Source organism: Struthio camelus, chromosome 1, assembly GCF_040807025.1.
Source record: "Struthio camelus isolate bStrCam1 chromosome 1, bStrCam1.hap1, whole genome shotgun sequence".
In the NCBI taxonomy this organism is placed as follows: Eukaryota; Metazoa; Chordata; class Aves; order Struthioniformes; family Struthionidae; genus Struthio; species Struthio camelus.
In genome coordinates, this window is record NC_090942.1 from 64,079,537 (window position 1) to 64,096,897 (window position 17,361).

The 17,361-nt window shown below is 41.3% G+C and overlaps 1 protein-coding gene across 7 annotated transcripts in view; it reads right to left on the reverse strand.

The window, feature by feature from the left end:
* Positions 1-17,361, reverse strand: part of TBXAS1 (thromboxane A synthase 1) — a 242,680-nt gene that overhangs the window by 174,362 nt on the left and 50,957 nt on the right. For all 7 annotated transcript variants that reach the window (XM_068944738.1, XM_068944757.1, XM_068944767.1 and 4 more), the window contains one exon: positions 2,892-2,985. In XM_068944738.1, coding sequence (XP_068800839.1) covers positions 2,892-2,985 — 94 coding nt within the window. The remainder of the gene's footprint in view (positions 1-2,891; positions 2,986-17,361) is intronic.

The following is a 17,361-nucleotide window of genomic DNA, read 5'->3' on the forward strand; positions in this document are numbered from 1 at the left end:
TTTGCCTTTCGTTTCCCTTACCCCCATAACTTCCACCACCTCCTCCTTCAAGTTGCATTACAGCAACTCTTGTTTCAAGAATTTTTCAGTCACTACATTCACTTTATGAATACCAATACCTTTTCTTTCAAAAAAATCTCATGAAGAAAACATGAATTTTCTCATTTAAAATCCATTTGAAAGTTTATTAAAAAAAAAAAAAAAACAGGCGCACACACCCCAGCATTCCTGCTTGCATTCTTCATTCACTTGCAGGCACACTTACAGAATAATAATAATAAAGGCAAAAAGGAAGATAAGGCCTGTTATTCCATTCACATATAGGGTGGAGTAAAACTGGCACCTTCATTAACTTCCCTAGAACTGATTTACTCCCACATAAGTAAGGGAGAAGGCAATCAAATCCTTGTATTTATGCCATTAAGAGTTTAAAATACTGCTTACTCCTACAATTTAATCCAGAGCTCCAGTGTTTTCTCTTAAATCCCCAGGTCCTGGATTTATTTATGTCAAAGGGACTCTCTTCTTCCTCCATTTTCCCCCTATTTTTCTGGAATTCATACTTAGGAGGAAGGCTTAAAAACACGAGTTGAGGACACCTCCTGGACTGGAAGGCATGCTGAATTATCATCTTATTATTATCCTCTTATCAGTCTTATTCTAGTGCAGGAGTTTTCAACTTGTGCTGATTTATAGACCAAATGCAACCCTGGAAAATTACACATACAAATTACACATATGCAGATTGCTTTACAGCACAGATGACTTTATTCTTCTTAGCCACCATTCATGAACTCCTCTGAAATAAATGGATTCATAGGTTGCAAACCACTAGTCTGATGATTTAGTGAGAGCCTGGTTCATGCATTTCCCATGCATAACATTGGCGACACTGCCTAGGCAAAGGAGGATCCAGCCTATTTAAAAAGAAAAGCTCTTTAAAAAGCCAATTCAGTGAAAAGATATGGTTGCATACACATGCAAGCACAAGAACTTTTTAACATTCTGGATGTAGGGACAGAAGGTACCAGCGTTTTACTACTTCTTACAAAAACTAACCCCAGCCCCCAATGAGCTGTGGCTCACACACAGCTGTGTCACTTGCAGCGAGATGCATAAAACCCATCCCAGTCCCTACGCAGTGACATGCAACCTTTGGCTGTCCCCTCCTGGGGAGGGGGAAGCTGTCCTCTACTGACTGCAGCGAGAGCACCTGTGTACGTGAAAATGCGCTACCAGAGAATAGCCTGCAATGTAAAAGCAGCCCTCCGATTACCAGTGCGTTGCTATGGGCACTATTTCTAAGAAAGCAACCACAGGAGCAGATCTCGAAAACAGGGCAAAACGTGTAAGGAGAGAAAGAAGAATTACGAAGAGCCTGGACTCATTCCTGCCTGTTCCCACGGACAGTGGTAGAACAAGAGAGACGATGGACGGACAAATACTGCAGCGCTGGAGATACAACCTGATGGAGCTCTTGTTTTTAAATCACTAGACCCTGTTTAAAAATCTTATCAGGAATTCTCATATCTTCTACTCCAAGATATAACTTCACATCTACGTTTAAATTATTTTTACTAAAATTTAGTAAAATTTAAGTCTATCCTTTCTTTGTTAGCCTGCTTAAAGTGAATTTAATTAAACTGATTTTCTTTGATGAACATAACTTTGGTAATGAGATTTCATTAACAGATCACAGAAAATGGCTTGCAGAAACTTTCCCCTCACATATTAGTACAGGGTAAGTCTATCTACAATGTATTAGAATAACTTTAGTCTCCAGTCAGCTTTTCATATAGCAAGTGTTAGCAGGGGACTAAGTATAATGGGATTTTGTCAAAGAGCCACCGAATGAGTAACTTTATGGCATCCAGCTGAATTTAAACCAGAACAGTGAGAGTGAACAGGTCTGTACTCCACATAACTAGCATCCTCTGTGTGTGTGCGCGCGTGCCTGTTAAAGTCATCCTCCATTTCCAGTTTAAATGGGTCAACAGCGAATCAAGTTTACTTTGTATGCTGTAAGTCAGATGCACACGTAAAAATGGTATTTAAATGGGTTTTTATCAAATAATGAGTCAGATGTTGACAGAACAATCACCATGAAGACAAAGGTAAGAGGCACTATATTCTCATTAATAATTTAAATCTCAACATGGATATTGATGACCATGCACTTGAAAGAGGGAATTTCTATTTTACTTTAAGAGTCCAACCAGAAAACTGGCAGGTCCTCATTATTAACAGAGCTTCGACACACAGAAACATTATTGAAACCAAGTAATTAACAGGAAAAGAAATGCATTAATAGACTTGATGACAGGGAGAGGGGGCGAAGGGTAAGGGAAAGAAATCTCATGCAGGATGCCCAATACTGCCCCTCTCCCCCTCCCCCCAGGCTAAGACAGTAACACTTGTGGCACAGAGCAATAGTGTTCAGCAGTATCTAATTCCAGTTACTGGGTAGGAGCAAGCAACTTTACAGGCTTATATAATAAATGTGTATAATCAGCAAAAATACAAACAAAAAGGTACTATGAGCCAAAACCACTCAGGACAAACCAGTTGGGGCTAGTTAACATAATCAGCTCTATTCACATAACTAAGTTTGTTTCAACAAGGGCATGAACTTTCCTGGAAAAGCTCAAGTAATTAACTGCAGAAGCTTACATATTTTCTTTCCCTCAAGTTGATTTCATCCCGAAATTAGTGCTTCTTGTACAAAATTATTTCTATGAATTCACTCAAAAAGCTGAGTTTTGCTTGTTCTTTCCACAGGCAGATACTTAATGAGATGGTACCACTGAAGTGTAGGATGCTCTTCAATTCCTCCTACCTCCTATCCACTCTTACCATCATTTTGGATAGGTACAAACAAAAATATTTCTTACCTCTTGAAAAAAGAGCAGATTCCCAATGAAAGGAAGAGGTGGAGGATGTCGGATCCCTACTTTGGCTAGTCTAGAGAATGCAGAGGTGGAATACCTGCAAAAAAGGAAAAAAAAAATAAGGCAGTAAGTTAATTTTGGGTGTTGTCATGACATGACTTCTCAGACTGATTGGTTCACACGGACTCCCGGGATTCAGGGTGGGAAAAGATGCTTTCTGTATTGGACAGACAAAATAACCAACGTGGCGACATCACTCTCAGCAGCTCCTAGGTCACGGAAATAAATATAACGCATTGGTGCTTCAGAGCGGGCAGCAGAATAGAGAGACTCAAACACAGGCCTGCAAACTTGGGTAGCAGAAGTAGAGAAACCCACAGAGGGTTGTGTAAAGCAAAAATGACTCTCTAAAGTTACATGAAGTTACAGAGAGATCAATACGTGCGTTTGGGTTTCGACTATTATGGCGCAGCTGGGAAAGGAACAATACAGATCTTCTCTATTATTTTCTTCTTCCATCACCACTACCTATACAAATCACAGAAGAAGAATTCAAACAAGTCTCAGTTGTGCATGAGCCAAGACACTGTCAGTATTTTCAAGTCAAGCCTAGTATTTGGGGCCAGATGTGCTGATTAAGTGATTTTCCAACTGCCAGTCAGCAAATTAAACAAAGATAAAAACATAGAGAAACAAAACTCAGGCTGAAAAGCTTCGTGTATCCTTTATTTCAGATGAAACTGAGGCATATTGACAGGGACAATATTGAAAAAAAAAAGTTACAAAACAACCCAAAACCTTCATGTGAGGAAAGAAAAAAAGCGAAGAAGAAGGGATTTAAGTCAGCGGACTTAAGCTAGTGAAACCTGAAAGGGCAAAAGCAAACAGTAACAGTTGCGTTCAGCCAATAACACCGAATGCTGTCGTGCCAAACGCTATCACAGTAAAGACCAGAGCAAAAGTCCATCAAGATCAACAAAGGCTATGTCTGTATTAGCCCTTGGGCTCAGAGGAGGAGCACAGTTTTAAAGCGCTCCCCCAGGCGTCCCCACTTATTGCACGATGGCTCCATTCTTGGGGCGTTTTGGTACATGCAAACCGCACTCCCTGTGAGAGGAGATTAAACTCGAAGCTCCGCTCTAACCCTCCAGCTTTTAACGGGGCAGTGCAGTCCTATCGAGTGGTCCTCCCAACAGCACTGAACCGCTTAAAACAGCTTTGCTTTGAACCACAGCTTGGACTCGTTTGGTCCCAGGGATTAAATTAAATCTAGCCCCAAATAAAAAGCCTGAACTGCACAGACTGTGAATGCAGGGGGCACGATACCAACTGCTTTAGTCTCTTGAGTTAGTCTTATTGCCCTGAATTATGTGATAATTTAGTCACAGCCAGAATCAGTTCCCTCAGATCCCGAGGAGTTGACTCCCCTTTAATCCCAGTTTGCAGCCCTGCTAGCTCGGAGGAGTACACCCCTCCATTGCTATGACTTGGGCACTCTTCTCCTTCAGGCCCAACAACCAACGCATGCCTCATTTAAAACACCCTCCACAAGGCAGGCAGAAATACTGGTGGTTTATCCTAACGGACAAACAGCGCCCAAGTCTCGCGGGGCAGGGAGTACGGGGGAGAGAAAAGAACAATCGGTAATAGAAAATGGTCCTTTCTTCCAGCTGGGGAAGAAAAAAGTGATGCTGGCAAATGAAACATATGAAATAACAAGAATTAAATCTCACATGACCAGCAAAACTGAATGGGACTTCAGTATCCAGTTAGTAGCATTTTGTACTTTGGTTTCCTGAGAAAATTTCCTGCAACACTGTTACATATTAATAGGCTTTCTTTTGTGAAATTATTTTACAAAAATTACAGTCAGAAGATACAGATTTGATCATTTTTAAATAGCAACAATGTTCGTTCTATGTGACAATATAAACCTTCAGGAACACAAAGTCTGAATAAAAATGATGCATCTTTAGTATATGCAAGAGCACTATTTTAGTATGACAAGGTATTGTGGAAGAAAGGTGCATAAGTCAACATTTATTATACGTTTTATATATATTATTGACTTTTTGGTTATTTAACTGCTTTAAAAATACAAGATTTTTATTGAAACAGCTAATACTCTTGGGAAAAAAATGTTTTAACTTAAAAACAACAAACAGCCTACATGATACATTTTCTTTCCCTAAAGAGAGGGAGTTTTTTCACTGCTGTTTGAAATCTGCCTAAAGTGTCTTCGTGTCATAGCAAAGTCCCCATCTTCTGTATGTAAACAGTGGAAAAGATGACTGTTTTTCTCTCAGTGAAGAACAGTCAATTTTGCAGCATTTTATCCTTGATGTTTTTACCGTAAAAAAAAAACAAGACAGATTGCAAAACACAGACTGAGCTGTAGTGAACTACAAATTTCACTGTAGACTGGACGCTCTGTAGACTCCGAATCTTCATGTACCGACATGGAAACAGGAACATAAGAGAGTATTACAGCACTCAAAGTAAATGATGATGACAACGACCAAATATCTAAAAAGGACAACAAAACTGATATGTGCAGCGCTCAAAGCTCAGCATCCCGCTTCACAAGACCAGAACCACACCTAGACTCTGAAAAGTCTTTGTCCTTAGATTAGTAGCTCATCTTTGTCAGCTTCTGAACATTAATGGCAGCTCCATACAACTGAGGATTTGCTTTTCTTTTTCCTCTTACCACACAGTTTTCTCTGATGCTTTTTATTCAGTTACATTTGAAGTAGGTTTTCAAAAGACAGGGAAACATGGTTTACAATGAGATGGGAAACAGAGAAGCACTGTAGTCAAGCTACACGCTGAAATATGACAACTAAAGGGCAAGGCCAGTAGGAAAAAAAGAAATCTCATCAGTATAATCACATAGCTCTGCTCTGTGATCCACAATATTTCTGCTATTGCTGAAATATCTGCAGTTTTACAGAAAAGAAAACAGTATGCAAGTGCTTAAGGACTTGTGCTGCATGCACAAAAGAAGGTAGATCTAACATTATGCAGGTAATCTTGACTTTGGCCACTACTAATGTAACAGCTTATGTTCTGCACCCTTCAACATATTTTACGAGTTTGGGGGGGGGGGGTCTTTTACTCCCCCTTCCCCTCTTTTTTTTTTTTCCTGTCTTTTTTTTTCCTCTGCAGTCTTTCAGGTTATCCTCAACTGGGAAGAAGGGGGGCTTATTTTTGTTTTTCAAAAGGAAGCAGCAATTCTGCCCTGCACATAACACAGCGAACATCAGCAGTGCATGAATCTGACAGCTTCATGGCATAAACTTTTGCCTCTTCAGCCAGAGGCCAACGATAACTAGAATAGGCTAATTTATGTGATTCGGCTACTCAGCACAACCCTGGCAACTGCTTTGCTAGTGACTTCCAGAGCTGTGTGCTCGGAGCACGGGGAAATCAGAGCCCGGGTTTTGTCAGTGGGAAGGAAAGGAGAGCTAGAAGCTAGAGTGTTCACAGGCAGGACTGTCTTGTGTGCAGTCACAACACATTCATCTGGAGAAGCTGTACAACTAAAGGAAACAGTTTTGAGTCTGCCTTATTACTAGCAGGAAGACTTTTTTCCTCATTCTGCAACTTACCATACTTCTATGTTAATTTATTACAAAAATTAATCTTCATCAGACCTCCAGACCTTCCAGATATATAATGCTGTGTCTGTCTGCGCTTGCTGAGGGTTGCTCTAGAGGACCCTGCTTGAGCAGGGAGGTTGGACTAGCTGATCTCCAGAGGTCCCTTCCCACCTCAACTGTTCTGTGATTCTGTGAAGACCAGCCAACAGACTAGCAAGTGGAAGAAATAAGTCAAACACAAAAAAACTGCAGGCCTTGTCCTAGGCTGAAGAGTATTTACAGGGAAAAGGAAAGGAAAAAACCTCCAAAGCTATACACAGCTTTGATTAATGATCAGAAACATGCAATTGCACTTTTCTTCTTAAATACCACATGCAGTTCTGATACTGCATTTCAAAGGATCTAGAAATAGAGGAGGTACTGAGGTGGTGACCAAGATGACCACAGATACGGAACAACTTATGTGCAAGGAATAAGCAAACAGGCTGTAAACTTAAATCTGTAGAAAGAAGTGACTGGAAAGGGATAGGACAGATATATTTAAGATCCTGCATGGCACAAAGAAGATAAATATTGTTGTACGTTTGACTCATTTTTCTGTTCTTTCTACGAGTACCTGATGCCACCGTCAGAAAAAGGATATTTGAACAGATACATTCTTTGGTCCGAGTACATCCACTCCTCTTATCTTCGTATGTGCTTGCCTTCCCCCTGCCCCCTTCTTCCGCCAAATGAATCCTTAATCCCAAATGACCTGTACTTCTAACTCGGGCTTTGGGACAAATACAATCACTCTGAAATGCATTTTATGCTAAAATACCTAAAAGGCTCTATTTTGGTAAGCAGGGCTCTAGAATTTGCGATACTTTCTGGACTGGGGGACACCAGAGTAAGGGCTGAATGGGCATCAATCAGCTGGCAGTTTTAATTCATTAATTTAACAGATGTTAAAGACACACAGAGCAATCATGAAAAGAAGGGGGGGGGAATAAATCTAAGCATTCTAATTCATTTTCATTATCCTTAAGTAGGGTACTACTCTGTGACCTTCCAATGGCAGAATAAGAGATTAGACTGTTACAAAACCTAAAAGACAAAACCTCAAACATTTGGGTTTCATTGTGAGGAAGACAGGAAGGAGTCTTTGTGGAAGGGGAGAGGCACGAGAAAGGACAAAACTCCAATGGCAACAATATATAGTGGACAAGGAAAAACTCAGCACATTCTCACTCAAAGGAGAAACATACCCTAATAGTCACACATGTAGGGATCCCTGCACAGTTACTAATTTAAAGCCCTATTATATTTTGTATTATATTTTGAGCAAAGTGACAAGACATCAAAAGGAACCAGAGGAACAGGAGAAATGAAGTAGATCAATAAACAACACAATAATTCTTTCAAGACATTCAAATTGCCTCTCAGAGCTACACAGTACCCTTGTATATTGAATATGACCGTTAAAAGAAAGTTAACGTGCCAAAGACATTCCTGTAGGCCAGCAAGGCTGATTTAAGCTGTCCGAAAAATAAGCTTCCCTCCACAAACCACCATGCAAAAAATAAGGAGAAACAATCGAAACCAACAGATAATTAATGTAAGTTATAATAGGTATATAAATGACAGAACTGGTAATGTTCCACCAGGCCAGTACTAACCGGAACCGCAAGAAAGAGTACTATATGGCCTAGCCTTAAGTGCAAGCAATTTCTATAGCAGATAACACTCAAGAGTCAATAATTCTGCACCAGAGTGTTCAACATAGCGTTGAAATCATCCCAAATTTCTCTCTCAATAAAGTGCATCATTCCTTCTACATCTAGGTAACGTATACCTAACAATATCTGAAAGCTATAAACTAGAACACTCAAAGGAAAAACGTGATGTTTTCTAACCTCATTTTTGAGAGCTGGAACATACACTGTTTTGGAAGACTGAGTGAGAAAACAAAGTATTTTGCTAAAATAATGGAAATTATTCCTGCCAAATAAGAGACAATCATCATGCATTTCTACCTATTTGCCTCTATTTATGTATGTATACCCACATCAGATCCAAAGTTAACACTGAGATGCATTTTGCTCCTAAAGCACGGATAATACACAAAATAACAGAAACATCTCCAACATTATAGTGACTGCTTCACACGAAGTACATAAGCATCCCTTGGAAGCACAGTCCCTCCTCAACATTGATACTATCAGCAAGCTGGCTACAGAGCTAGATTTCCTGCTCTTAGCACTTTCTAGAAAATTTTACATCGTGTGCACTGCAACAGGATCAGTGGAGAGCAACCATCACACAAGTTTTTCCTCTAGTCTGATGATCGTGACATGCAAGACAGAGAACTACAATTTGAGCCCACTGCGACTGAGGAACCTAGACCTTATAAGCGGGCAAGTATTATAGCCAAAGTAGATACCACCCAAGATGGATACAAACACCTGTTTATCGCCTCCAGCAACTATATTCATTTAAAGAAAAAAAGTGAATCCGCTGTCCAGCCCCAAAAGACACATAAATTCACAAGAATTCTCTCCCAAAGCGGAGGAGAGAAAGATGGGGAAAATGAATCTCTCTTAGGACCTTTCTACCCAACCTAGGCCCCCCCAAGGTCAACAAAATGCCCTTGATTGTTACCCAGCACTATCTGTAGTGGAAATCAAGGTTTCTACTGAAATTAAATACACTGAATCATGTAGAATACTGGACTATGAGGAAGGAAGGTTTACTGATCCTACAAAAGGATATAGAATATCCACAAGTACAATTTCAGTACAGTCTAGCAGTAAGTTTCAAAAGCGACAGTAGCCACTTTGGGAAACGGTTGAGTACAGTAACTCCATTTTCAAAACTTAACAAATTTATACCTTTTAACTGTGAATTTGTGGGGCTGTAATACCAATTGCAACATAAAGAGAATAGTCATGCAATGTGTGCTCTCCTAAATCACTGGTATGCACTCCCAGTGTTTGAATTTTGACATAATTGCACAAGAATAAGATAGACATTACACACACTTGCACCATCCACCTCCACTGGGGCAGCTGTTTTCCAGCTGCAAAACCTAAATGACCATAGGATTATTATTCCTGGTGCATTAGCTAGTCTTTTAATGACCTAATGTGCACAAAAGGCCAAATTATAGGCCCAATATCACATTTATACCTCATCTATCTGCTAACAATCATTTTTTAATCCATACTGCTCTGGTCTGCTGAACAACTCTCTTAGCGTCTCTTATCACAGGAGAACTGATAGGCTCAAGGGACGGGTTGTAATAGGTCTGCAGGTTGCCACAGTATGTTTACAGTTTTGGGGGTGGCTTTCATTTATTTATTTATTTTTTTTTTACATCAGCAAATTGATGCCAATTAAATGAAAAAAACCTATATGGAAAATTGCTGTGCTTCTCCAGAGTAGTCCTGTGAGAGACAGATGATCCGTACAGCAGGCCAATGACGATATTTCATCACCTCTCTCTGAGCGCAGACTCTTCACCCTGGGCAGCAACTCTCCCAAATAGAGAGTTGTAAATCCCCAGCTTCAGCAGGCAGCTCCCGCAGACAGCTCCCAAGCCCTTGAGCACTGGCCCAGCACTTTTCAACAAAACGATGCAGGTCAAGTTTGCCGCTTACTCATAAGCACATGGCATCCCTGAGAAACGAGGTGGGACCTCCAGCCTCTTCCCGGGGCTGAAAGGCAAAAACCCTTGTGAGGAGAAGCCTCCCGACATGGGGCCAGACATGAGCCTCCCAGGAAGCCTGTGTCAGAGCCGATATAAGTGCTGCTTTCCTCTTCCCTTCCCTCTCCACTCACACATGCATTGCGTGGCAGAAAACATTTCCACCTTGAGGCTGTAAGCGTTCCTACGTCAGCCAGGAAGACTGAAGTGTGCATAAACAGAGGTGTTTTCATAAATATGATTTTCAGAAACCGGAGTGAAATTTCCTAAAGTTTTTTTCCTCCCTCCCCACATAATTACATATCTTAATTTTGTAATTAGACATCTTAATTGCATAATTAAAAGGACATGAAGTTTCAGCCTAATTAGTCTTCCTAATTGTTATGCAAGTTCATATCCTAGTGATGCAACAGCATGCATTCCCTTATGCATCTCAACCATTTCTGTGTACCGAGAATAATGCTATGGATGAGGACGCAGTTTCATGTTTAAATAGAGAAAGAAAAGCCTGCCTGGGAGCTCGATCGTTCTAGCTTTTCCCTGCCATAAAGGAGGCACTCACTAGGCCCAGGGCCCATTATTTCAGAGGGTCAGGAAGGGTTTGCAATGCTATGATGGCTGCATTCCTGAAATGTTATCTAGCATGCACATCAAGTAGTGATGTATCGCACAGGCAAGGCCAAGTTATATTCCCAACAGCACATTTATACCTCAGCTGTCTATCAGGAAGCCTTTTTTAATCCATGCAGTTCTGGTCTATCAGACAATTTGCCTAATGTCTGCTGTTGTAAGGGCACCGTTTTTAAGAGTTCAGGTCTTGCACCACATTCCTCAACAGCAACAGTACGTACAGAGCCACTTACTGCTATCAAGAGCAAGCCAGCACAAGGGCTGCACAGTCACATCCTGCCAGGGAGAGCTCCAGGAAGAGCAAAATTGCTTCAAGAGGCTCAATGCCTCCCCAAGGCTGCGGGGCCCGAGATGCTGGCTTTGGCTGAAGAAGAGATAGGGAACGCAGCCCCTTCTCCCCTTTTTAGACCAGTCTCTAAGTCCATGTATTGCAGGGTGGCACCAAAATAGACAAAAAAGTGTTACTGGAACAAACCTCTTCCCCACTTGTACACTCAAAGGAGCAGCTCTGACAGACTGCAGTGAGAACTCACCTCCCATTAAACAACTCTGGATAGATGCAGACAGACCTCATAATTACACTGCACATTAAATAATAATTTTTTTTTTTTAAGTGAATACCAAGGGGCCACCATCCATCCTGTGCACTGCACACAGTGGAGGTCCTGCAGACCAGAAACAGATGTGATCAGAGAGTTAAAGATCATTCCATAATGCACAAAGAGTCTGAATTAATGGTCCACCACCCAACTTTGTTCTGCATTTCCTAACTTTTGTGTGCTTGACTTTACAACCTTAATAATGTGCCTTTAATGCAATTTTCTGTACAAGTTCTCAGGTTTTTAAAAACCTCATTAAAAATCCATCACATTGCATCACTTCACATCCCCATGGGTCATCAAAAGACCCGAGAACTACGGCAGAAACCTTTGCCAAGTGAGCTAATGGCAGAGCTGACAGAAGTAGCAGGTTGTCTTTCATGCGAGGCACAGCCTGCCAGAGGGTCTCACTAATATTTGCTCAGAGCAAAAAGAACAGCAAAATTCAAGAGAGATGAGTTCAAAATGACTAGTGCCTTGCCAGGTGCTGATGCTTGCACCGGTGAGCCCTTGCCTGTTCCTCTCGCAGTGCTACCACATCCCTTCTCTTCCTCATCCTCAGTGCTGGGGCTGTTCTCTGACGCCCCAGGCTTTGCTTTTCACTTTAACGGACCTGCTCTGCTCCCCCTGCCTCAGCAGCTGAGCCCTTCTCAACGCAGTCCCACACATGGCTTTTCACATCAGCCGTTCCCCTTCTCCATGCAGCTCTATCGCGGTGTCTCTTCCTGTGAGCCCCTCCTGACCAGCCTGCTCACGCAAGTCTCCTTTCTTACCACCTCAGCGCTGGCGTTGTGCAACCTCTCCCTCCTCGCCAGCTGTGCTCCACCACGCAGCGGCCGGGTGGAAAAGCTGCTGGAGAACCAAGCCAGCCTCCCGCTCTCAGGTCTTGTGCCCAAGCCTCGTTGATGCTATCGCACAGGGGGATCTATTACAGAAACGTTTTTGCGAGTCCCTGTAATTGGAGCAAGCCAAACTACTCTCAGGAACTGGCTATCTGGTCAACCCTCAGCACAGAGAAAGGATGGGAATATGTTTAGCAAAAACAGAATCACAAATATTAGCTTAAAATCATGTATAAACAAAAGGAATTCCAACAAATGTGTGCTAACTGCAATTTTTCAAAGACTTACAATTTGCTCAAATTTGCATGAGAAGGGCAAAAGGTACATCCGCTGGCACAAAAGCCACCTCCTCCCACCAAATATTAAGTCCCTGAGTCAAAGCACAGGAAAGCTAATGTAAATCAAATAAAATGTCTGAAGAATGTAAAACAAAACACTGAAAGATCCCCCAAAATAGAACAAGCAAAACAACATTTTTCTTTAGCCTTCGTCTCAGAAACCATGGAGTTCATTTTAACTGAAGTTTTTCAATAATTCTGCCTAAGGCAGACACCAGGCCTGCAAAACTTGAAGCCCAGCTGGTTAGACTTTGATAAAGTAATAGGCAATTGAAAATAGAGCTGTATAATGGGAGCATCACAAAAATCTTAATTTGTGGTGCTCCTAGACCCACCTATAATTAAATATGCCAAATTAAAAATAAAAAGAGTTGGCTATCAGTCTGAGGGCTGACATAAAATTTCAGCTAATAGCTCGTTATTTTAAGTAAGTTATAATCCATTATTGTGGGGGGCTGACAATGACAACATTGTCTGACCCTCAATTACAGGAACGATGCCATAATACTGTACATACCAGATAGCCTACGATAAACTTGAAACTAATAGTAGAAACTCCATGTGCTCCCCATGACTTGAAAATAGGGAGTACTCTGATGCTGCAAGGAGAAAGGTTGCCTGTTTATTTCTTTTCTCGCTCAGATTTTCATCCCTCTTTTTCTTTTCTTTCATATTTCTTATTGGGTAATAATGGAAAAAAGAACCCCCAATGCAAATGACTAAATTACACTTTTTTTCTTCACTTTATTTCCATACCATTCAAGTACAATGGAGGCACAAACACCTCTGGAGGAATAATCCCGTGTCCTGGCGGGTGGCTGAACCAACCACATTAAGCAGCATGGAAGGACCCACTGCAAGTGAGAATGCTTCAGGGAACAACGCTCTACTCAAATGACAATCTGCTATATCATAAAATAGCACTGGCAGCTGGCAAAAAAAAGGCCCAGAATTAAGCAAGAGAAGCTACCACACGTACATCTAAAACGTGCAAGTCCAAAGCTCTGTGTTTTGCTGCCTGACTTAACACCACTAGAATTTAAGTGAAGGGGGTCCAGAGCTCCCTTACTGAACAACAGCAAAGCACCGTGGTCACCAAGGGACAATATCATAAACTCTTGCAGGGAGGAAAAGACGATCCAACCTCTCCTCAAGGCTCCTGCACACATGAAGAGTAAGTGGAAGGTCAGAAGTGGGATTCAAAGATTTGTAGAAAGAGCAGAAAATAAACTCAACCTGCTCTTTTCCTTTGTGCCGTATTCATGTCTTCACAACTTTGTCATCCTCAAGGTGTGAGCTGACAAAAGCTTAGCCGCCTGGGAGGAGGAATAACTGAGTCCTTTTCATAACATGAATTCATCTCATAAGAGGTAGTACAAATGGTATACGCATGAATTTTATTCCCTACCTCAGTTTAGCAACCATAGGCTTCACTACAGTATCAGACAGGAAGACCAGTGAAACTATTTTAGCCCTTTTTCCACGTGCTTGAACAGTTCAAGTCACCAGCAACAGCCTGAGTAAGCAACTGTGGGCCACTAGCCAAGGCCAATCACTACTCCAAAACAGCAGGTAGCTGAATAGATGCCAAACAAAGTCAAAGAAAAAGTAGAATTTAAAATAGCCTGGGTGAAAGGATCACAGGAAGCAAGCTTCAAGGAGATACTTGGAATTTGAAAAAAAAATGCCCCCCCCCCCCCCCCCCCCCAACAAAAAGCGGGCTTAAGTGTTGATCCAAAGCACCATCCAGATGAAAAATAAAACAAAAGCTTCAGCTTTCCTGGTGCTCTGAATCACGCATTCAGGCAACAAGGAAACTGAGCAACTGACTGCACACAGGAATGACACCACTGGGTACGTGCAAAACGTCAAATCCAGAGCAGGAAGCAATGAAAAATATTTTTCTTCTGTAATCACCAGAAGGTGCATTAACATTGTGCATTACTTGTAAAACAGCAGGTCAGACTGTTCAGACAGAAATATACTTTTTAAGTCGTCATGTTCCTCTCTGGGCTGCTGGTTATTTAAAAAAAAAAAAAAAAAAGCTTGTTGCACATTATCTCATCTTCTGAGTGCACTTTGAAGTCCATTCTGGCCATTCCTCCATGACATAGACAAATTCCAACCCTTAAGAATAAGTCTCTTAACTTCTTTATAAAGAAACCTTGTTCAAGTCAGATAATTTTCATGTACAGGCTGACATGGAAATGGCTTTCCTGGAACAGAGCTGATTTTGCATTACTCGATGTCAAGCCACATGACAGCTTACTCGGCAGTCTGGTTGTCTGGATCCTCCATATCCCACACAGCAACAGCCCTCTTTTCCATGAAACAGTTGCACACATGACAGGAAGAGCTAATTTTAATGAAGTGTCTTTGCTCTTATATCAGTCATGTTCTATCTTAAATTGTTTATTTGGCAGGCTCCTGGATGCAATTTGTAATCATTGCTCTCTGCAAAGGAAAGTCCATTACTGTTGCCTCTTGCCTCTTCCTTCGACTCAAGGGTTTTTAACATCTGACATACGGTTGTACAAGTAACATGCCATACAAATTCATTAAAGATCCCCCTCATAATATTTCTCAAAGGACCTGTGATTGCACTTCTGTCCTAGCTCACCCTCTCTCCTTCAATTAAACAGTCTTTAACGTTCCTAGCACATGAAAGCAAAAGGTTCAGCATCTAAACTACAAATTCACTGAGACTGTGACCATCTTCCCATCGCATCGCACAGCCATGGTGTGCCTAGTGGGACCCTGGTGTTTGACGGGGCTCCTAGCTCTTGCCAAAATGGAAACGATACATAAATCGACATCACGGCGTCCCTGAAGGGAAGGGAAGTCTGCATATGATCATTTGATTACTTTTTAACTACGACAATGAACTAAATTCCAGAGGGAGGTAACGATGGTGAGTCATTACCACGAATGATTCACCTTCAAATAGAGGCAAAAGGACAGCTAAAGCCCGGAGAAGCCAGTTTTCTTTGCCCTCTCTGCAAGAACCTGGGTGTAGATCAGTGATATTTTCCAGAGGCAGAACAAAGAAATTAGATGTTGAAATACAGAGGCTTTAAAAGAGATTAAGAAGTTGATAAAAGGACTGACAACAGAATTTGGATCTAGAGCAGAAGAGAATAAGAGCAAGGCATGTTACAAACTACAGAAATCTGGCAGGAAGAGAGGAGGGGGAGGCTTGTCAGAAGAGAAGGGAATGGGCTGCTCAGCAAGTCCAACTTTCAGGGAAGTCACATACTGGAGCAGGGAGGCAGGATCCTCAAAACTGTCCTCAGCCACGCCACAAACAGGGAGGTTCTGAGGAAATAGGCTCATTAATTATTACAGTTGGATTTGTGTATTTCTTGTGTTAACTAAAACAACGAACAATTTTAAAGGCTCATTACAGAAGCTACCTCTTTATTTTCAGTTTTAGTTTATCTCCAATGAGCTAAGCATAGAACAAGAGGCTGGAGCCCTGGAAATAAATCTCTTGCGTTACTGCTAGGGAGTTTGCATGTAGAGTTGGTCCTAAATGAGGTTGGACCAGAAAATCCAATCAATAACAAAACAGCAAAGGATAAAATGCTTTGAATTGGAGGAATACAAATGAAAGACTCAAGGAAATATCAGCACAACCCACTCAAAACAGGTAAAGCATAGTAGTATGCAAGTCTAAAATACCACATGCCAAATATGGCAATCTAGAAAGAGGTGACCCTCACTTGCCACTACCGGAGCTCCAAAAATAAGCTTTAACGTGCATCTCAAGTGGCAAGTGAAACAGTGGTTGCAATGTAAGAGCCAATGAAAGACTGAATTCCCACGATGACACACCACACTGCATAATGGCTGCTTTATTTGCCTACCCAGTCACTACACTAGGAATAGCTAACTCAAGCTAAGGTACTTTTGAATCCTTCAAATGTTTAAAGAAACCATATTTAAATATATATATGTATCTATCTATATATATACCACACACATATACATGCACACACAAAATCTGTTCAGTTCTCCATAGAACAAAATAAATATTTAACAACTTATGCATTTTAGTTGCTGTTTGTTTGCCACAAGGGGTTCTGTAGGTCATGTTTTCACTCATGCTGAGCATTCATCTTTCACATGTATCCATGCCTTGAAGGTGCATCTGCAGCAGAGGTGAGTTAAGATGACACTCAGCTACCGAGCATTCACACTAGCACCTTCAGAAAGAGCTCCCTAGGAAGCTGTCCTGCTGAACAACATTCAGAGAAAAGCCTAATGTGTAAGGCAGAAGATTTTCTACCCTACAGTTGCACTAATTATGGTTATTTTTGTTCTCTTCCACTCTTCCCAGGCTATCTGCTGGAAAACCTAGCCCCTTCACAACTCCTTTTATTCCAAACCTATGAAAAGGGCCAGAACCTGCCCATGACTATCCCCTTGAAAATCACTTTAGCTTAGGGAACTGAGTTGATTTAAAGGCTCTCTACTGTGACAATTTCTCTGTCCTCGTAAGAAAATAGAAAAGATAACAAACCTTAAGAATTTTTGCAAGAGGAAAGAAGAAAATGGAAGTATGTGAGGAAGGAATCAGGTGACTCCCCACTTCAATTTGGATCTGCAAGTACCTCAGCAAGTGGCTAAGATGACTGTTTGGTTTCACTTTTTCATCCACAAGTATCAATGTCTGAACAAACAATATTTTGAAAAAGACGTTTTTTAAACTGATGCAATAGAAAAATTACAATCTGTAACTGAGGAAAAAATGAGGCAGCATCCAGCTGAAGATGAA